This window comes from Cyprinodon tularosa, unplaced genomic scaffold (assembly GCF_016077235.1).
Source record: "Cyprinodon tularosa strain WSP-4 unplaced genomic scaffold, ASM1607723v1 ctg793, whole genome shotgun sequence".
Taxonomy (NCBI): Eukaryota; Metazoa; Chordata; class Actinopteri; order Cyprinodontiformes; family Cyprinodontidae; genus Cyprinodon; species Cyprinodon tularosa.
This window is the reverse complement of record NW_024039555.1, coordinates 178486-201385: the sequence shown is the minus strand read 5'-3', so window position 1 is coordinate 201385 and position 22900 is coordinate 178486. Positions and strand designations below refer to the sequence as shown.

Here is a 22900-nt window from a genome sequence, read left to right as displayed (position 1 = left end):
TAAATGAACCAAACTTTCTGGCCAAATTAAATCTGATTAATTATCTTATCCTTCAAACTTGCCAAAAGACAGTATAGCAATGGAACTGCTGAAATCTGTTGTCATTCCCTGATGTTTAAGTTTTCGTGCTTGTTAACTAAATTGGTTTTTGGTGCAGTAGCACGACATGCGAGGGGGTAAACAGGTGAGTAGGGCTGCAACTAACGATTATTTTAAAAATCGATGAATCGGACGATTATTTTTTTGATTAATCGATGAATCGGACAAAAAATATTTTTTATATTAACCTCTTTATTCCAATATAAACATTTTAGACAGAACAAACAAGCACACAAGTACAGGTTGCTCATTAACTGTACTGGTGCAATATGAAAAATAAATGTTTGTGTTAAAACTACGCAAACTTACATGAGAAATGTAGCTGTACATCCACAAAATATAGGCTACTTTGTTTCATAAAGCGCAAAAAAAAGACATTTTTGTTTTTAAAAGCCCCTAAGGGGTTCAAACAATAGGCCCCCCCATTTCAACAAATGAGTTATTTTAGACTAGAAGAGTTCTGCCTTTTAAGACAGGAAGGTATAGCAGTTAAAGTTGCTACTTGAGAAAATACTGAACCATAGAGATAAAAATAGCCCTGTGATTCAATTTATAAATTGTATTTGGAATAAAAATGAGAGAACTAGGGGTGCTAAAAAAATGTGGCATATAATTAATTGACATATTACTGATCTTGCTGGATTTTATTCTGCTTTACTTCCATAAATTGCAGGATCTTCTTTACTTTATCTTTGCCAGAAGATTTAAACTTTAAAAGCCTTGCCCTCATAATTTGCAAGTTACTTTATTTATAAAGTAAATATAAACGCTGCTTAAGCTAATTCAAATGAAATGAAAAGTAAAATAAGTAGCCAACCTTATCACTGTCTGTAACCTACTAACAAGGTAAGGAAAGCATCAGATGAGCTACCTGAGAAACTAACGTTACATTTCCCCACTTTAAAACCAAACAAACATGGTGGTTCCGTGCCATGTTAATTTCTTTTGAAAAAAGTTGCATGTTATCACTTATTTCACTTTACAAAGCGCAGGCTATTTTAATTATTGTGATCAATTTGCGCCGTCAATCCCGGTGCATGCGCGCTTCATTTGCAGTCTGGACGCTGAGGCTCTGACTGCAGCGCTGAGAGGGACTCCTGCGGGAAAACGCGGTTGGGGTGGGGGAGGCGCCCCACGGCAGAGTAGGAATGATACATGCTTTCACTAAGAGTCTCTAAAAGCCGCCAGTGACACCGAAAAAAGTCGCCAGATTTGTCGCTAGTCGCCTTTTTGAAAAATAGTCGCTGGATGGGTCTGAAAAGTCGCTGAGTAGGCAACACTGCACCTGCGGCGCTGACTCGCTCTGCCATATTTTTTTTTTCTTCCTCTTTCAGTCAAGAGGCAGTGATGATGGCACGGCGGATGACGCAATAATCGCGCGACACAACTAATCGATGATGAAATTCGTTTCCAACGCTTTTAAAAGTCGATTTTTATCGATTTTATCGATTCGTTGTTGCAGCCCTACAGGTGAGCCAAAGATGTTGTAATTTTTAGTTCCCAATTGATCCAAATTTACCAGACTATGAAGTGTGAAAATGACCTACATTTATATAGTGATTTTCCATACGTTTAACTTTTGAAAGGCATATCTCTGCCTTTACTTTTTTGCTTCTAAACATACATTTATTTAGAGTTTATACTGTGTCTTTTCCATAAAATCTGAGGGTTATTAATACTTGTTTTTATAGGTTAGAATGCAGTAATGTTTAATTTTTATAGAGTTGGTTTTACAGTAGTATATTAACCCATACATTAACAGAAGGTCATGTTCATACAAATACTGCATAGCTTTTTTACCAACAACGCTTTAGTTGAAAACAATTTTCTAAAACTGTCTTCATTAAGGTTCTAGGAAAATTCTTTTTTTAACTATTCATCTTAAAAATCTGGTTTCATAAACTGCAATTGGTATATAATCCATTATGAGACTAACCTTATATTTGGTTGTTGCTAAATACATGTTTATAAAAATGTAATGCAATTTGAAATACTTTTAGTTTCCCTGGGGAAATGTGTTTTGGGCAGATGAAATCGCATCAAGATAAAATTGGTGCAAAGCAAAAAACAATACTAAGAATAAAAGCTGCTGAGACAAGCGTTTTAAAGAAGCAATAACAAATAATGACACCCTGTTTCAGTCAAAGTATTTTGTTGTCCAAATACTTTTAAAGGATACTGTGGTGTAATGCTATGTGACGTCTTTTACTTTGAAAAGCAACAGAATATAGAGCAGGGGTTTTCCGGTCCCTAACGGCTGTTTTGTAATTTAAGTGTATGTGAGACAAAAGCTGCAGCTCTGTGTGAGATACTTATCACTAAATAAAAGAACAACTTGACATGGTGTCAGAAGTGGGATGCTGCGCATGAATGGAGAAAGATGAAGAAAAGGGCTAAGAGGAGAAATCGTGCATCAAGCGGATTAAAAGAAAGTTTTGCAAGTAGCTCTGGTGACGAGACGAAAGACAATCAGGCAGAAATGGGGCGACCCACGCCAAGCGCAACGTTCACCATACAACCTCCGGAGCCATTTGATTTCACCAAGCCACAAGAATGGGAACGGTGGATTAGGAAATTCGACCGCTTTCGGCTTGCAAGTAATCTAAACGCAACGCCAGAGGAAAACCAGGTAAATACGCTGGTGTATTGCATGGGCGATGAAGCAGAAGATGTGCTAAAGGGGCTACCGCTAACTGCAGATGCTAGAAACAACTATGCAGACGTGAAAGCAGGCTTTGATGCATTTTTTGTACCTAAAAAGAATGTCATATATGAGAGAGCCAAGTTTAATCAGCGCGTGCAATTGCCAGGAGAAACAGTGGATTCCTTCATCACTGCTCTTTACAACTTAGCTGAACATTGTAATTATGGACAGTTACATGAGGAGCTGATTCGTGACAGGCTGGTAGTTGGATTGAGAAACGTCTCCTTGTCTGAAAAGTTACAGCTAGACAGAGACCTCACGCTCCAAACTGCCATAGAAAAGACGAGGCTAGCGGAGGAAATCAGACGACAGCAGTCGGACCTGAGAGGAGAAAATAGTGGATGCTCCAGTGTCGATGCTGTGCATGCTACACCTGCTGGCTACAGAAAGCAGAGGTTTCCGTCCAAGCTGCTACAAGAACAGCTTCCAGGCAGATACAAACCGGCACACGCGCAGCAAAGCACAAGGGCCTGCTATAGATGTGGGAAAATGCCGGTACATAGAAAAGCAGAATGCCCTGCTACTGATGCTGTGTGTCATCGCTGTGGAAAGAAAGGACATTACAGTAATGTATGTAGGAACAGTGCAACCTCTCTGAATGCTGTTACAGCAGATGAAGGGGAAAGTTTTTTCCTTGGTGCTGTGGATGCTGGAAAAGATCCATGGACAGTGCAACTTCAAGTCAGAGATAAAAAAGTGTGCTTTAAGATAGACACAGGTGCTGATGTCACTGCCCTGCCAGTCGAGGTGTACCGTGACATTGCTGGGGGGCTAGATGTGATGCACCTGGCGACATCGACGCGCCCACTGTTTGGACCTGGTGGCAATATACTCAATGTCCTGGGCGTAGCTAAAGAGACACTGCATAGAGGCAAAATGACGGCTGAAGAGGACATTTATGTTGTTAAAGATCTGCACACTGCACTGCTGGGTCGCCCTGCTATTCAACAGCTTCAACTTGTAAGCAGGGTCAACAGCATCACCATGGATACGGTGAAGCGACAGTATCCAAAGCTGTGCAGCGGGCTGGGTCTTGTGCGGAGTCCATATGCACTTAAACTAAAACCAGGCGCAGTGCCCTTTTCTCTTTCAACACCTCGCAGGGTCCCTCTGCCACTCATGGGAAAAGTGAAGGAGGAGATAGATCGCATGGAGAAAATGGGCGTGATCACCAAGATCGAGGAGCCGACTGAGTGGTGCGCTGGGATGGTGGTGGTGCCAAAGAAAGAAGGTACTGTTCGCATTTGTGTCGATTTTACAAAAATGAATGAATCAGTGTGCAGAGAAAAATTTATCCTGCCATCAGTTGAGCATACACTGGGCATGCTAGCAGGTGCAACAGTTTTCAGTAAATTAGATGCCAATATGGGCTTTTGGCAGGTGCCATTAACAAAAGAGTCTGCCAAATACACCACCTTCATCACGCCTTTTGGGCGCTACTATTTTAACCGGCTACCCTTTGGCATAGCTTCGGCCCCAGAGCATTTCCAGAGGATGATGATGACGGAGGTAATTGCTGGCCTAGATGGGGTACTGTGTCATATGGATGATGTGCTGGTATGGGGACGGACACAGGAGGAGCATGACAGGCGACTGCATGCAGTGCTTCAGAAAGCACAAGAGGCTGGCATTACACTCAACATGGACAAATGTGCGCTCACACGCCACACAGTTAAATTCCTGGGTCACATGATCTCAGCAAACGGTGTGAAACCAGATCCAGAGAAGACGAGAGCAGTACAAGGGATCGATCCACCTAAAAATGTCAGTGAACTCAGGAGTTTCCTGGGTATGGTCAATCAGCTGGGGCGCTTCATACCTCACCTGGCTGAAAAACACAAGGTTCTACGGGACTTGCTGTCCAAGAAAAATCACTGGTACTGGGGTAAGGAACAACAGGCCGCCTTCGATCAACTAAAAGCTGAATTGTCGTCCCCACCAGTGCTCACATTATATAACCCAAACAGTGCGGTGAAAATATCAGCCGATGCCTCTTCTTTCGGCCTAGGTGCGGTCTTGCTGCAGCAGACTGGTGACAGGTGGTCACCTGTGGCGTATGCATCACGGTCCATGACACCGACGGAGCAACGCTACGCCCAAATAGAGAAGGAGGCACTGGCAGCGACGTGGGCTTGTGAAAGGTTCAGCTGTTTCATCCTGGGAAAACAATTTGAACTTGAAACCGACCACAAGCCGCTGGTGACTCTGCTGGGAGGCAAAGCGTTGGATGAGCTCCCGCCCAGGATCCAAAGATTCAGGATGCGGCTTCTGAGGTATGACTATATAGTCAAACATGTCCCTGGTAAAAGCCTATGGACGGCTGATACCTTATCTCGTGCTCCTCTGAGATCCGTTCAAACACACACAGCCACAAACCTGTTAGAAAACACTGACATATATGTTGACTCTGTCATCAGCAACCTTCCTGTCAGTGGGGACTATCTGGCCAGCCTGCGCGAGCATCTGAAGGCAGACAGCATTTGCTCCACCCTGATTAAGTACTGCACAGATGGCTGGCCTGATAAAAGTCAACTACGAGGAGGGCTGAAACAATTCTGGACTGACAGGGCAGTGCTGACTGTACACGATGGTCTACTGCTACGGGGCACAAGACTTGTCATCCCATCAGCACTGCAAGAAGATGTGCTGCAAAGGCTACACGAGGGGCACTTGGGGGTAACAAAATGCAGAAGCCGGGCCAAGGGGACAGTGTGGTGGCATGACTCAGCAGCCAGTTGAACAACATGGTGCTGAAATGCAAAACCTGCATTCAAGAGAGACAGAACATAAAAGAGCCACTGATGTCAACAGCGATGCCCATGAGGCCCTGGCAAACCTTGGGTGCTGATCTGTTCACACTGAGGGGCAAGACTTACCTGATAGTTGTGGACTATTTCTCAAGGTACGTAGAAATTGCACTACTGTCTGCCACAACGTCCACAGAGGTGGTGCTGCAGTTAAAATCCATGTTTGCCCGCCATGGCATTTGTGAATTCTTTAAAAGTGACAATGGGCCTCAGTTCTCAGGTAGCTACTTTAGAGAGTTTGCAGCCAAGTATGGCTTTGTACACATCACAAGCAGCCCCAAGTTTCCTCAGAGTAATGGGGAGGCCGAAAGGGCTGTACAAACTGTGAAAAGCCTGTTAACGAAAGCGTCAGACCCATACCTCGCCTTACTGGCCTATAGAGCAACCCCCCTGCAGAATGGATATAGCCCAGCTGAGCTGTTGATGGGACGCCGCCTCCGTACTACTGTCCCCGCTCTTCCGACCCTGCTGAACCCCGTTTTGCCAGACTATAGTGAATTGGGGGCCAAAGAAGAGGAGAAGAGGAGGAAGGATGCTGGATACTTTAATAAGCGCCACGGGGCAAGGATCCTGCGCCCACTCTTACCTGGAGAGGATGTGTGGGTCACTGATGCGCGAGTCCAGGGAACAGTGATATCACAACATAGCACTCCTCGCTCCTACATTGTTCAGGTGCCCCGAGGCACTCTGAGGAGAAACCGATACCATTTGGTGCCATTGCAGACCAACAACGGATTGGTCGATGCTAAACCACAGGTGGGTGAAGAGCCGCCAACTCCAGAGGCCCCACTTGCGACATCAGCACCTACCATTACAGGGACCATGCGGACCAGGGCCGGGAGAGAGGTCAGACCTCCGAAGAGACTGGTAACCCTATGAGACTTTGAAAAAAAAAAATCGGACATGAAAAAAAAAAAAAAAAAAGAGAAAAAATGAAAAAGAAATGTGATTGTATTTTGTTCTTAAGATGTGAATGCTGTAATTGATCTGCTTTAAGATACTTTAGTAGGAACCGGATATTTAAAGTAAGTATTTGTTAAAGAGAAAAAAAAAAAACAAGTAGTTTAGTCAAGTGTTTTTTTTTGGTGTTCATGTGTGAATCAGGGACAGAACAGGTCCTCCAGCTAAACTTTTAAGATGTGCTGGTACAAAGGCTGTCTACCCTTTTGTTCCAAAGAAAGGGAGATGTGGTGTAATGCTATGTGACGTCTTTTACTTTGAAAAGCAACAGAATATAGAGCAGGGGTTTTCCGGTCCCTAACGGCTGTTTTGTAATTTAAGTGTATGTGAGACAAAAGCTGCAGCTCTGTGTGAGATACTTATCACTAAATAAAAGAACAACTTGACAGATACCAAGTTCTTTTCAGGAATTGATTAGAGTATTTTTGGTATTTGGTCTGGATCTCTTTCTGGTTTCCACGTGTGCAGGCCGGTGCTGTGTTGGTAACTTATATGACGAAACTTGTACTCCTTTTTCATCTCTCATATGCTTGGGTCAGGAACCAGGAAGTAAGCATAAGCTACTCTTTGGAGCAAAGTAGTTCCAGGTTTAAAGGGAATAAAAACTTGATATGATGAAAAGGACCAATTGTTTATGGGAAATGTATCTTTCATCCTGAGTGACAATGAGAATGATTTTGGTCAGTTTTTGAGTAGATTTCTTACTTACTGATCTTTAAAGATTTAAATATTAAAAATAAAATGTAATCTTATAAAAATATACCACTTAATTATGACAGTTGTGCTTTGTTGTCCTTTTAATCTCAAATTATTTCTCTCACGGTATCGTTTCGTTTTGTCAATCTACAGAAGCTATATATAATACAATATATAATATAATATAATGACAATAAAAACTACATGATGCCTTCTAGTGGTAATTCATGAATTATATAAAAAGTTGTACACCACATTAACCCTAAATAAGTCAAAATGTTGTTTTCCTTTCAAGTTTTCTGATAAAACCTAAAGACTTATAGATACATGTATGATAGCATTACCTTTCATCATTTTTATTGATATAGTCATATCAGTGAAATGAACATTATTATATATATCTTTAACAACTGAAACTAACAACATCTGGAGATATTTAGAATCTGAGATGCCATCAGTAGGCTTTACATATATATATATATATATATATATATATATATATATATATATATATATATATATATATATATATATATATATGGCTTTATTTATATATATAGAAAAGCTTGTTTGAAATGCTTTCGATGGATTCAATAATTATTTGATTTGGATACAAACCATTTCAGTTATAATCTACATAAAAAATGTCATCAAGAAATCACAAAAAATGAATCTAATGCTCCTCTAAGCACATTTTGTGCAGAACTTAAGTTTTACTGAATGCTTTCTGCTTAATCCAAAGAGTCAGGAACCCTTAGCTTGCAAACAATAATTTAAACCTTAATTCAAACTTTCCTTTAAACTTCTCTTGAACCAGTTCTTTACTATCAAAATGTATTTAGTTGAGCCTTCTGCTGCTTTACTCTATCATCCTTAGCAGAACCACACTTTCATTCATTTCCAGGCTGCTGATTGCTCTATACTTCAACAACCTTCTTAATTTGAATGAATCAAAGAGTACTGTGAGCAAATTGGAACGAGCTTCGATTTAGAGCTGTCATGGTCTGCTGCTGAGTTACTCATTTTGTATAAGGGATGATAAAGCAGCCTCTTTCCAGTGCAGTCAGAGCTGCCAGAGCTCTGGTCTTGCTGAGCAACCCAAAACTTGCTGAGGGAAACGAGAGTTCAGCGATATGAGGTGCGTTCAGGGAAATGACAGTGGTTAATGTGCAGCTCTCCAAGTTTCTTTTTTGAGTTGAAGAAAGTTTGACCATGCGAGAGAGAAAAAGTGTAAGTAGTGTTTAGCTTTTTTTTTCCTCCCCTTGATGGATTCCAGACTCTCACCTGGCCGGGCTTTGAGCTTTCGCACACAATTACTTCCTTGTTGGTGGCTATTTCTGGTGGATTGTCGTTCATGTCCAGCACCTGCACGGTGACGGAAACGTGCCTGAGCAGACTGGGGTTGTCTGTAAGAAGAGGTAGAATAGAAGGAAAAATGGAGAAAAGCAAAATTTAGGCATTCATTGCAAAATAAATCATTCATCATTTTAAAAGACGTAACTGAGTATGGTCCAGTCAGAATAATACTAAGGCTTCAAATACTAACATTCTCAGTAAAACCATTAAACTGTTTTTAATGATTTTTACTAGTACTGCTCCAACATCTTAGATGTTTAATTCAGTGCTTAAATGTCATAGCTCTACATTCACATAACATTTTTTATTATAAGGTCCAAACATGACTTCTGGCTAATATCAAAGTATCAGAACACCAAATTTGATCAGTTTCTTTTTTTTCTCAACATGTTAAACAATTTCCCTACAACTTAGGAAGAAAAAAAATACGACTTATTCTCTTTCAGCTCCCTGGTTGTTATATTAAGCAGGTAAAGTGTACAGAGCACTCTCACTTTATTCCCAATTCAACATCTTCAATTGCTTGCTTATTTTTCCTCTTCTTTCATTTTACTTTTTTGTAAGACCCCTGACAGCCACTTACATAATTTAGTTTTAAGGCAATCCTGCCTTGAACATTGCCTTCCAGACGGGGTATTTCTTAAACTGCTCTCTCAACTAAAATCAAAGCAATAACTTCAACATTACATTAACATGTTAGGTCGAGTCAGGATATATCCAGCACTGATTTGGTCAATTTTAGAGTATATACTCAAATATGGTACATAGTTCATTGCGCTGTAATTCTAGCAGATTTATAGTAAGAAGTGTTAAACAAACGCCTTAAACAAATTAAAGAGGGCCACATTTTCTGTAGCTCTGAAGTACGGTTCTTTGAGGAATGCAGCTGACTGTTGACCCATGAAGTAGATCTGTCTAGGATTGTAGAGTGCTTTTACTGGGTGACTTCCAGGAGAGATAATGATTTACGGCATGACAAGTAGAGCAGCTGAGGTGAAACAGAACATTTGCTCAGCAAAAGAATATCAGTAAAGAAAAAAGAAAAAAGATACAAAATCCTAAACTGTACATAATAAAGACATATATATATATATATATATATATATATATATATATATATATATATATATATATATATATATATATATATATATATATATATATATATATATATATATACAGTGTGTATGTGTGTTGTGGAGGATTTCACATGAATTTTGCAGGAACTTATTGAATGAGTTGCAACTGTAATGTGAAAATTAACAAGTGAGATATCAGTGATATATATTACCATTGCTGCAAATGAGTGAAAATGATCATGTTATATGTAACGGTTTAAAAAAACACCGTTGGTTTAATTGGTTTAGGATTGTCTTGTGCTAGGTTACCATATTCAAATCAATTAATTACTGCAGCAAAAAACAGTACGATAAAAATAGGAAGTCGATCAGTCAATTATTTCATAAATTAAATAAGTAGTCAAAACAAATAATAATAAAATAACACCTTCATAAGGGATCCTTATTATTTCATATCTCACCATATCATCATGATTTATGTTTTTAGTTACAGTTTAATTATGACATTCCTTTATAAAAAATAGATATAAAAGTTATCTACTCCTTTAAATGTCGGGCTTTTAAATCTCTGACCCTAGATGTTAACAATAACAAAGTGGCTTTGAATTTAAATACCCTAATAACTTACTTAAACACTTCTTATTTATATCTACTTCTACCCTCTGCAACATAGACTGCAGTGTAATTAGTTGTGAGCTGTTCGTCTTTTTTTGCGTAACTGTAACTCTTTGCCAACTCAATGTATATGCCCCATTTACACTGTTTAGGTATCTGTTGTGGAATGCTAAAGAGAGATAAAGAGATAAAGAAACATTAGTATGCATGTCCTTGTCAATTGGCTGGAGATTTGCCTAATTGTGATTACAAATTACCCACGGCACCTCAGGTTAGGGGGCTTTATTGATTTAATTAGTTGCCGGACTAGAAAGCAACACTTAAACAATGCTGGTTTGATTCAATTGTATGGGCAATCATAGGGAAATGCAATCTAACCTGTATAGCACAGAACAAACAACATGCAAATTAAATTAACCTAATATTTTCTTTAAAATCTACAATGTTTAAACACACAATTTTATTTAAGACTTGTATGTAAACATATCCTGCACCATTTTTCTTTTTAACTGCAGCACAGTTGGACATTTTCTAATCGATACCATGAGAATCGCTTGTCCAGTGTCCACAAATCAAGTGTGCCATGGTATATAGCATGGGAAAACCACTAACAACAGGTGAAACTGATTACTGTGTGATTAAGCATGTTCTTTCTATATGTGCGTTGATGACTATGTCAGCATGCAGTGCGGCTGGAGTGTCCTTAAATAACACAAACAATATCAAGTGTTCTTTACTTACAATATGCTACAGATTTGAGTCTGTATCTAAGGGCAGCATGTGTGCTGCTGATTCATGTACTCATTGCTTTTTATGGATCCCCTCTTTTATTGATATTGATTTTGACTCCTGTGTTACTCTCTATGAATTTGAACCCCGGCTGCCCCCTGACTATACAGTCCCCCCAGGGTGTCCTGTTACCTAGAGGGATAGGAAAAAAGAGGGAGAACTATAGGCAGTGGCTTTTTTTCTTCTTAATTGTTTCTATCTAAGTCATGCTGCTTTTGTAAAGGTTTGGTTATTTGCAGGCTTCTCTGATGTATAACATCTAAAGGCTGGAGGGTAAACACAATAAAACTAGGAAAGCAACATTTTTCATTAGGATGTGTCTTTTGGGCATTAAAACACATTTTCCGACCATGCTATTTTATGCATATTTTTGTAAAAAAACTTCCATTTAAAATCTAAAACAAAGTCTTTCATGAAAACACATCAAGGATAAGCCAAAATACCAGTTGCTAAGAGCATAAAGCAGTCAGTTTTTCATATTTGTGACAATGCAGTGACTTTGGATATCTCAAAGACCTTAGGGCAGAGGTCTGCAACCTTCCAAATCCAAAGAAAATTTTTTGTCCTGAGTGTGCCTGTTACGTTATTTAGAACCGCAAAATAATACATGACTTTTGAATAAAACAACCAATTATTTTTCTTAAATATCTGCCTTAGGAAATCTATTTCCATCTTAAACAACCAATGATTTATTTGTAATTTCAGCTTTTAAAAATAAGGAAAAACATAAAGACAGATCTTCTTCTGTAAGCTATTTGTTGAGGTAAAAATAAAAACGGATAAAAACACATAACTTCCAATCTAATTAGAAGAAAAATGGCGCTTAAACAAGCTGGTTCTTTTAATCTAATTTTGTTGTGAAAATTTGCCCCTATTAAGAGCCATTATGGTGGGTCCAAAAAGCCACATGTGGCTGCAGATTCGCAGGTTCCAGACCTCTACTTTAGAGTATATTTAGTAATAACAAAAATAACATAACAATAATACTTTATTGGTTTCACACTGCATTTAACCCATCCCTCTTAGGAACAGTGGGCTGCCATTGTGTGGCACCCAGGGAGCAGTGTGGGGTTAAGGGTCTTGCTCAGTAACCCTGAGTGGACGCTGTGGGGATCGACCCGGTACTTGCAGCCCTCTGAGAACACAAGTGCAATAATCTAACCCAGAAGGCCAACACTCCCCCCTTCACATATTAAGTCCATTGTGAAGGGGTGGATACTTGGGGTATTTAAATAACTTATAATCTGTAAAATACAAATGTTACAAAGAAAAAAACTCTACTTTAAAAGATAATAGATAAAAGAGATCAGTAATCCATTGCATTATGTTTGTTTAAACAACTGGGTACCTACCAACCTCCGAGGCCATTACTGTGATATTGTGCCATGGTATAGCTTCTCTATCCAGAGGTTGTGTTGTACGTATGACCCCACTGCTTTCATCGATACGGAAGTATCGCACACCATCCTCTTTGCTGTCCAGATAATATCTGTCAGAAAGATAAAGACATGGAATTAGAATGAATTACTGAGTTACATTACTAACAGATAATTGTTTGACAAAGAAAATAAAGGAACAAACCAATAAGGTCAGGTGTAATTTGTATGTCCCTGAGTATGTAACTCACTCTAAAATTCACCATTAGGTTTTTAAACAGGAAAGTTCTTGGTTCAAATCCTAGCCGTGACTTTCTCAATGGGTTGTGGAAACCTCCAAAATGTATCTGGGTTTTTTGTGGTTATTTTTGGGGATACTCTTTTGTTAAGGCATACTCTTATACCAAAAAATAACGTAATAATAAATAATTAGAAATAAACGTAGGGAAAACTAAACGTTTTTTTTTTTTTTTTTTTTTTTTACATATTTTGTAGCATTTTGTGTTAATTCACAAATGGGGAGCCCCTGCCAAAAACTAAAGATGTGTGGGGGGGTCATAAAGTGCAGGAACCCCTGTGTTAGGGCATTCCATTAATTTCTAATGTTTTTTTCATTTTTACAAATATATGAATAATAATCTTTGTTTCACAATTGAAAAAAAAATATTTGAGGCAAAAGTAATAGGTTAAAATATAGCAACTTAAGTTGCTAATAACTTGGCATGTGAGTGGGACAAGTTTCCCAGCATAATTATTAAGTCGTTAAGAGATAGAAGATTAAGGGTAAAAGTGAGAATATTTGAAAGAAAAAATCTAATTTGAAGCAGAACTGGATCCTACAAGAATATGACCCATTTATCATTAAACACATTAACATCCACATAAAATGTAGAAAAGGCAAAGACTAATAGCCTTAGTCACAAAAGAGAGCAGCTTTCATACTGAAAATTTGCAGTAGGGAAAAAAAAGAAGAAAATTTTGCAGTACAGAAAAAAACAGATGTATGAAATTCTGCATAATGGTGCACTGCATATTTTACCTTCAGTCAACCCAATTTGCGTGGAATTGACCTCAGCTGCAAATGGATTTTCTCTTGTCCCTAAATACATATGCAAATCACCATAAACACCCAGAGGGCTCCCATTACGTGTCCAAATAACCATGTCTGTCGCAGACAACACACCTCAGGGATATTTGTTACAGTAAACCAATTTCTTGGGTGACATTAGTGACTCACAAAGGAAACCAGCTGATAATAAAAAAATAAAAAAAAAACTTAGTGAGTATTTTGTTTCACCTTATTTTTACAAAGTGCAATCTGAATTATTTATCCACTGGATTGATCTCAAGTATTGTAAGGTAAACCCAAATCATGATAATTCAATGGGATACAGTAAACCCCAATATTTTTATCAGGAACATATCATCATACACAAACACACTATGTATAATATAAATAATGTTTAGAACGATTCAGGACATCATAAAAAGGAACAGTAATCATTGTAAACATAGTCTGTTAAAAATTGGTTCCTTGACACTTGAAATGTATTCCTTGATTGTACCTCACAAGTAGATGCAGTTAATATACAGATCTGTTACATTAATAAATAAAAAAAATATTAGCAAATGGTTTACTTATAGCAATATGAGTGCAGTGATATTTCTGATTATATTTGGAAATTGGCTCTTTACTTCAATTTGTCAGGACTCCTGTCTGTGTGTTTGTTTTCTGTGTTTGTCTCCCTTCCTCCACCAGGAGGCGCCTGGTTCTGGTCCGGCATCCTAACACACCTGCTGATGGTTTCCTCGTTAAAAGAGTGTTCTTAGGCTGCTGACTGCCAATACCTTGACGCCAGAGTGTTTGCCATGTTTTGGGTACTCTAGCCAAGCTGAGTTTTGCTGAGTCAAACTGAGTTCTTGTCAACCTGAGTTTTAACATTGTTTTTCTTAGATAACTGCAAACTGGATTTTTCGGACCTTCTCTCCCTGGAAGGATCAACTGAGCTTCAAACTGAGCTGGGGTTCAAACAGGAGGTTTGGATCCACTTTCCCCAAGAGATCGTTTGAGCTTCACACTGAGAACGGGATTCATCTCCATTACGACCTGTTCAAGAACCGCAGGAAATCTGAGTGGCAGTCAGTTTCTCCGTTCACCTACAAACAACCGCATTCTGGGTAAACCCTGTTCCGCCCTCCACCGAATCAGACAAACACTGGATCTACAGCATACAGACTGGAGTCAAAGATTCAATAACTTCTCTGGAAACGTGAGTTAGCAACCAAATCCTCTTCTCCAAGTTCACGAATCTATTTTCCCACTGAGCCTGAACTAATCGCTGTGCCTTCTCCTCACTTTTCAGTTGTGGTTGAGCAGTTTTCAGAGCAACACTTCTCTCTGCATTATCTCTTCAATAAAACCTGTTAAACCTTTTCCCCTGGTCTCCATATTTGGTCTTCTGCATTTGGGTCTGAACTTTAGTAAAATCGTGACACAATTGTCTATGGTATGTATAATCAAACTTTGTTAAAGTAAATAAACAATGTCTTAGCAACATGATGAGGCTGCCCCATATGACTGGCATGGAAAGCTCATGGATCATCACAAAAAACAACAAAAAACACAGACTTGTAAATCGACTCCCTAAAGAAACAATAGGGCAGTAGTGTAACGTTAAACTATAATGCATGTTTCCTACCAGTATTCCTTTGTAATGCTGCTCAGTTAAAATTATTTTTCCACTGAATATTCAAAACACACACAAAGCAGCATTCTTGTATGAATTTTTACTGCTATCTAGTTGTCAGAGCTGTGCAAAATTATGCATCTTTATATTGAACAGCCTAATAAAAACCTAACATTTGATATTTTTAAATATACTCCAATGGACAGTTTCTGTTTAATTAGGATTTAACAATAACAGCACAAAAATAAATTTTACTGTATATTATAACTGTTGATTTGTAATTGTAAATATATTAAATGAATAAGAATTTGATCGACAACTTAAATCAAAGTAGGCTAAAATCAGTTGCCGATTATAGCTGTACAAAAACCAGAGATCAGAATTCAGTCTTAAAAATTTGATTAGTGTATCTCATGTTTTTTTTTTTTTTTTATAAAATACACCTTTAGCTAGGAAGATCTACTGACAATGTGACAATCGTCTCACTCAGCGTGACTGAAGCTACAGTACAAATATTTGTAGTCAAAGAGTTTTATACAGGCTTCTTGTCACACAGGACTCCTCGCCTCAACCATCACCCTGTTTTTAAAAGGCCACTACATCCACAGGACATTTTTACAGACACAGTAAAAGTCAAGTGAAGAAGTTGAGGTTAACAGTGGAAACAGACTCACAAAAGACTTGATTTCAACCCAGTTTGCTTAATAACTACAGGAAACCTCAACATGTACTGAAAACAGAGTGTGTTTACAGTAAGCACACAATGTAGAGTTGTCCACACTGTGCATAAATGTAGAAAAGCAATTTTTTAACACATCTGAACAAGAGGCAAAATATGTATTTATATGTCCTGTCCAATATTTTAAATCCCTTTGCTTCTGTCAGATTTGCTGACCTCAGATACAGCAACTTTAAAAAGCAATATTTTCCTTTAAACATTTCAAAATTTGGCTTCATTACAACTTCAAATCTCAATGTGCATCTTAAGATTCCCTATGATATAAAAACAAAAAGTAGAGCAAATTGAAGGAAACTAATGTATTGTCATGAACTTGGCGCGCATGACTGGGTTGATTACTTATTTTATTCACCAACCTAGCTCCACCCAGTTTCTCATTACCGCTCATCTATTTCACCTGCTGCAGCATCTATTTAACCTGCCTTCTTCCAGTCAACAGTGCAACATTATTTGAGATCTTGGGGAGAGTCTCTAAGCGAGTATTTGTGTTTGATTGCTTGATCCTAACCCATTCTGCCTTTGGACTTCTGAACCTGCCTGTTCCCGTTTTGATCTGTTAGCCTTACCTGTCTTCAGACTCCTGCTGGATTCTGCCTGTTTACCGAGCCTGGAATTGCTTCCTGACATCGTTATTGATTTCTCTTCGGTACCTCTTCGGATCTCTGATCTTCTTCCAGTGAGCCTCCTTGATACTGGCTTTGGCTTTGCCCTCTGGATTATCCTGCCTTGCTTCGCCTGCTTGGATCTGATATCCTGCCTGTCCTTTAATCTTCAGGGCTTCAACATCTGTGACTTTCTGGGCGGTTCCCGCCACGTCTTGTCGGCAGCCGAGTGGCTGAAAATTACCTCAGTTTTCTGGGCATGGACTGAACTTTAAGACCAGAGGTCCTTGCCTTAGACATCCTAGCTGGTCATTGCAGATCCATCATTTTAAATAATTTTTGAGATTATAAAATGTCTTCCTGAATACTTGGTTTGTTCTAAACCCTGACACTTATGGTGACAAAATTTTACAAATAACAGTAAAAATTACATGCATGTATTATTAACCCCCTCTACTTTAACATCTATGAAGAAATACTATTATAAACGGTTTTCTTAAGAAGATTTAGAAAATCTCTCACATCCATAGAGAATGTATTCAGCAACTTTAGATGCATTTCTACATCAGCACACGTGAACGGCTGAATTACCTTCACAGCTGTTTCAAGGTTCTGCTCAGGCCTGGTAAATGAGCCATTAATTTGATTCTGGTAACGCCTCTTCAAGGCAGAAGTTGAAGACCTCTTTTGTAACTCCAGCCTCGTGTTCATGGAGCTTTTGATGTAATCATAATACAGTAGAAAAACAGTTTTTCATTAAGCATTTATCCATTTATTGGTGAACACAGAAAAAAAACATTGACTACAGAATCTAAAAACAAAGTGCAGAGTTAGAAAAACTGCTTCAAACAAAACAAACAAAAAAATATATTTTACTGAAGCCATTCTTATTTTCTCTTTTCTTTTTCTGTTTATAGGATCTAAAACGGGTTTAAAATAGTACCTGAAATGAAATGCACCATCTCCCTGAGAGACAACACACTACTCAGCACTGACTGATTTCATAAACGAGACAGTGTCTGATAAAATCACCACACCAGCAGCTGCATTTGCGTATAAAAGGCTTTTCGAGAAGTTAGTTCATTCGTGCACCTCATAACCCAGCTGTCAGCATTCAGCTATTTCGCAAAGCAGACTGAGATAAATGAGAAGAAGCCAGTTCCTGCACTTTATGGACATTTTTTACCCCTCACAGTTTCAAAGGGGTTTTATAGTTCTCTTACACATTGATGGATTTCAAGTCACATGCTGAAAACACGCATACAAAGTGGCTAAATTATAAACACTAAAAGGCTATGATTCTGCAAGTCAATGTGTTTTTTGGAGGCACAAAAAGAAAACAAGAAGGAGACCTGCAATCTGAGAAAAAGGGGGAATATATACACTGCAAAGGGTTATCTGACAATAAGCGTTTTATTTCTCCATGAAAGAAAATGTCATTATAAAACAAAAAATGGGAGATAAACAAAAATAAACAAATAAATATGAATATGTGTTTATATATTCCACATCCATGTGTTTAATCCACACATCCACAGGTTAGGAGTTTTAGTAAAATACTAAAACATACTGAATGTCCAATAGAGACCAATATTAATCAAGCTTTTGATCTCAAAATGCATGCTACAGTATTATTAGGTCCGGCTCTGCTCAACATATAAAGGAAAATAAAGAAGGGACGAATAATAAAGATTTTTCTGTCTTCAAGTCAAATATTAAAATTTCCCAAACTGGATTAAGAGGTGAGTGTCCCATAGGGTTGGGAATTGAAAAGATTTTTACGATTCCGATTCCCTTTTCTATTCTATGAAACGATTCGATTCTTTATCGATTCTTTTTTCTATTCCAATTTGGGAGAAAAAGAAGAACAAACAGTTTGATTATCAGAATCAACTTTGTTTACTTAACTATTGCACAATCTTACAAACTCAACAAGATCAAGATGTCCACAGGAAATGTGAAACTGGAGTAACATCTTTGTTTAAATGAAAAATGAATACAAGAACAAACTTAATAACCAACAATGTCTAATAGCAAATGATGGGATAATAACCTACACTATATTGCCAAAAGTATTTGCTCACCTGCCTTGACTCACATATGAGCTTAAGTGACATCCCGTTCCTAATCCATAGGGTTCAATATGACGTCGGTCCACCCTTTGCAGCTAGAACAGCTTCAACTCTTCTGGGAAGGCTGTCCACAAGGTTTAGGAGTGTGTTTATGGGAATTTTTGACCATTCTTCCAGAAGCGCATTTGTGAGGTCGCACACTGATGTTGGACGAGAAGGCCTGGCTCTCAGTCTCCGCTCTAATTCATCCCAAAGGTGTTCTATCGGGTTGAGGTCAGGACTCTGTGCAGGCCAGTCAAGTTCATCCACACCAGACTCTGTCATCCATGTCTTTATGGACCTTGCTTTGTGCACTGGTGCACAGTCATGTTGGAAGAGGAAGGGGCCAGCTCCAAACTGTTCCCACAAAGTTGGGAGCATGGAATTGTCCAAAATGTCTTGGTATGCTGAAGCATTCAGAGTTCCTTTCACTGGAACTAAGGGGCCAAGCCCAGCTCCTGAAAAACAACCTCACACCATAATCCCCCCTCCACCAAACTTTACACTTGGCACAATGCAGTCAGACAAGTACCGTTCTCCTGGCAACCGCCAAACCCAGACCCGTCCATCAGATTGCCAGATGGAGAAGCACGATTCGTCACTCCAGAGAACGCGTCTCCACTGCTCTAGAGTCCAGTGGCGGCGTGCTTTACACCACCGCATCCGACGCTTTGCATTGCACTTGGTGATGTATGGCTTGGATGCAGCTGCTCGACCATGGAAACCCATTCCATGAAGCTCTCTGCGCACTGTTCTTGAGCTAATCTGAAGGCCACATGAAGTTTGGAGGTCTGTAGTGATTGACTCTGCAGAAAGTTGGCGACCTCTTCGCACTATGCGCGTCAGCATCCGCTGACCCCGCTCCGTCAGTTTACGTGGCCTACCACTTCGTGGCTGAGTTGCTGTCGTTCCCAAACACTTCCATTTTCTTATAATACAGCTGACAGTTGACTGTGGAATATTTAGGAGCGAGGAAATTTCACGACTGGATTTGTTGCACAGGTGGCATCCTATCACAGTTCCACGCTGGAATTCACTGAGCTCCTGAGAGCGACCCATTCTTTCACAAATGTTTGTAAAAACAGTCTGCATGCCTAGGTGCTTGAATTTATACACCTGTGGCCATGGAAGTGATTGGAACACCTGATTCCAATAATTTGGATGGGTGAGCAAATACTTTTGGCAATATAGTGTATTTTAAATAACAAAAAATACTAATTATAAAACAGTAGTAGGGAAAATTAACAATTTTTTTTGCAGAAAGATGAGCATATCTGCTTTTTCTGGAAGGATACGGGATCTTTCAGCGCTTATGGTGTCTCCAGCCGTGGAGAACACCCTCTCAGATGGGGTGGAGGAAGCCTGCACACAGAGGTAGTTTTCAGCCAGTCCAGATAGCAAGGGCAGCGTATCTTGCTTCTTCCACCACCACAGTGTGGCGCTATCCCTGCAGGGGATGGAGGGCAAGCTTTTATAGAGCTGGATTTCCTGATCTACCCTCTGGGCTAAGGAAAGACCGGGCTTTGATTCACAAAGTGACCGCAGCTCGTTGTCTTCCTCCTCGAATAGTTCTTCCAACTTGCGTAACTTGCGTAACTTACGTAAAAAACGTGACGTAAGTCGTGCTCCCCAGAGCCGACGCTCTAGGCTCTGGTACTGCGGGAATCGAAAAAAGAATCGTTCAGCGAGCTGCCAAACGATGCCATGGAATCGGAAAATACGGAACCGGTTCTTAACAGGAACCGGTTTTCGATTCCCATCCCTAGTGTCCCACTTGTCCACTCAAAGTGAACTGTTGTAAAAAATGGATGGATGGATGGATGGATGGATGGATGGATGGATGGATATTCTAAATGTGTTGATTTGTTTCAACCTCATTCACTTCAAAGCTGCTCAATACAGCTGGGGCTGCTGCCCACCCATTAAACAGATAGAATGACTGCTGCTTTTATTATAACACAGATCAAATGTGAGACAGACTAAAAGGTACAAATCAATTGCTGTAAAAATCAACCAACCATAAATGTTTAGTGTTGAGAGGTGTAAACTGAAACTAGGGACTGCTGTATCTTTAGGAGATGCAAATCTATTATTGTGTTATACTCAGACTCCTATCTGCCACATGTTTCAATAAGACACAAAAATATAAGTTAAGCATTTTCTTTCTACCCGTCTGCTCCTGTTGTAAACCAAATTCAATTTGAAGCTTAGCTACACTGTCAGGCAGATTTTAATGTATCAAATAACAACACATAATGCAGTATATATTGTAGACCAACTCTACACATTGTTTACAGTAAAGTCCTACTTCAGAGCCTCAGAAATGACATGAAATCAACTTTTACTAATCTTACTTAAAATATGATGCATTGGTAAAGCTGGCAGTGTTGCCAGCTGTATGCTAATTGTCAATTATTGTAAAATGTTGGCCTCTGTACAATGTGCTTCTCAGTCATCCAGATCATAGTCATTCCAAAAATAAAATTCAAAAACCCACTGGATTTGTGTTGAGTTCATTGAGTTTGATGTTTTATACAGTAGTCCAACAAAGCCTACATACAGTTGTATACAGTAGCCCCAAACAAGGCTTTGTTGGGCTACTGTATAAAACATCAAACTCAACGCTATTCCTGACATTTTGAATTGAAAAAGCTTTCTGGATGGGAAGCAAAACGTCTTCAAACTTGGAAACCAAGTCCAGTGGATGTTTTAAGTTTTTTTTTTTTGTTGTTGTTTTTTTTTGGAAAGCAATGTATAATCACTAATCCCCAAAAAGGCACAATGTGTAATAATTTGAACATTCTGTTAATGTGTAGTTGTAATCCATTATCATCAGCATATCGCAACTGACTGTCATAGTAAGAGTTTTTCTGTGAATTATGAAGGCAACTTTGTACAAATTCGAAACAGATGCACTACTGGCTGGAAAATCCAGCCAATTATGCTTTTCCAAATGTGGCCGGCGAGTGACATGTACGTGTTTTGCCTCAACAGCCATAATTGGCTGAAAAGTCTGCTGCGCCCGCTCCATAAGTGAGGAAAAGGAAAAAAGAAAAGAAGAAGAGAAAGCATGGCCCATGGCAGAGCAGGTATGGAAGAAGGCACAGAAAGTGAGGAAACAGACGGAAGGAGGAAAGGTTAGGAAGACGGCAGGGCAGAGTCAGGGTGAGCAGGCCCACCCACAAAGCTGTTGAAAAGAGTTGGAGAATCTATTGCTATGGTAGAGGCCTGTTGCTGCTACTGTGGCACCAAGCTGATAGCTGTAGTAACAATATAAAAAAAGTAAACAAACAGCAAATCAAAAAAATTCACAGAGAAAGAAAAAATTTTAATGCCAACACAATAATCCATAACACAATTTGCCAGCAAATTCTACACGTGTGTACGACTCCTTTATTCACATGTAATACTCTCAGCCTGTCAAAATCAAGATACATCTGATGTCTCATGTCCATATATACATAAGACATCAGAAGTGTCTTGTTTTTGAGTTGGTGCCTGTTAGACGCTATGCAACTGTGACTATATCGCATCAATAAGCTTTATGAGGAGTGTACAATAATTTCTCTCAAAATACAATAATTTTATTTGTGTAATGCGATAATAAGATTTCTCATTTTACCTCCTTTTTTTTCTATAACGGAAAAATAAACATAAAAATATCAGATTGTCTGAGTGATTAATAATGAAGACAACTGCTCCCTATCCAAAGGAGTAATAATGTCACTCAGTACCAACATAGATTCTTCTTGGGTGCTATAACCTGAATATGTCAGGACAAAGTTTTAATAAATTCTTTGGTTAGTTAAGTATTGTTTTAATAATTGATGGTTGATTTATTCAATTTCTAAAGGAAAGAAAAAAGAAAATAAAAAAGCTTATTATGTTTTAACAATTATCTTTATCTTGATTGATAGTATTTGTAACAAGGTAAAGAATGAAGCAGACTGCAAGCTCTTCTACAACAGAGATTCAAACAGTTGCCAAGCAGTTTTAATTATATTCAAAAGAATATGGTTACATTTTATATTTTTTCATACAAAGTAAAGCATATAATCAAATCATTCATCTAATAGTGAACTATGCAAAAATAATTTCACTAATTAGACTTTAACTTGTCTTATGAATTACCTTGTAGTACCACAAGCCAGGTAAGGTATATCGGTTAAAACTGATGCTTTTTATAGAAAACCTTTTACTAATCTGATTGTATGATATGCTTTAATTGTCTCTTTAAAGGGCCTTGAGTTTACGTCTCATGGAATTACGCTACATAACTA

General features: G+C 38.7%; 1 protein-coding gene across 1 annotated transcript in view; it reads right to left on the bottom strand.

The window, feature by feature from the left end:
• LOC119773951 (cadherin-18) overlaps positions 1 to 22900 on the bottom strand; it is a 207511-nt gene that overhangs the window by 41832 nt on the left and 142779 nt on the right. Inside the window, exons 8-9 of the mRNA XM_038271191.1 lie at positions 12458 to 12594; positions 8551 to 8672 (exon numbers count right to left, since the gene is read on the bottom strand). Of these exons, the coding sequence (XP_038127119.1) occupies positions 8551 to 8672; positions 12458 to 12594 (259 nt within the window). The remainder of the gene's footprint in view (positions 1 to 8550; positions 8673 to 12457; positions 12595 to 22900) is intronic.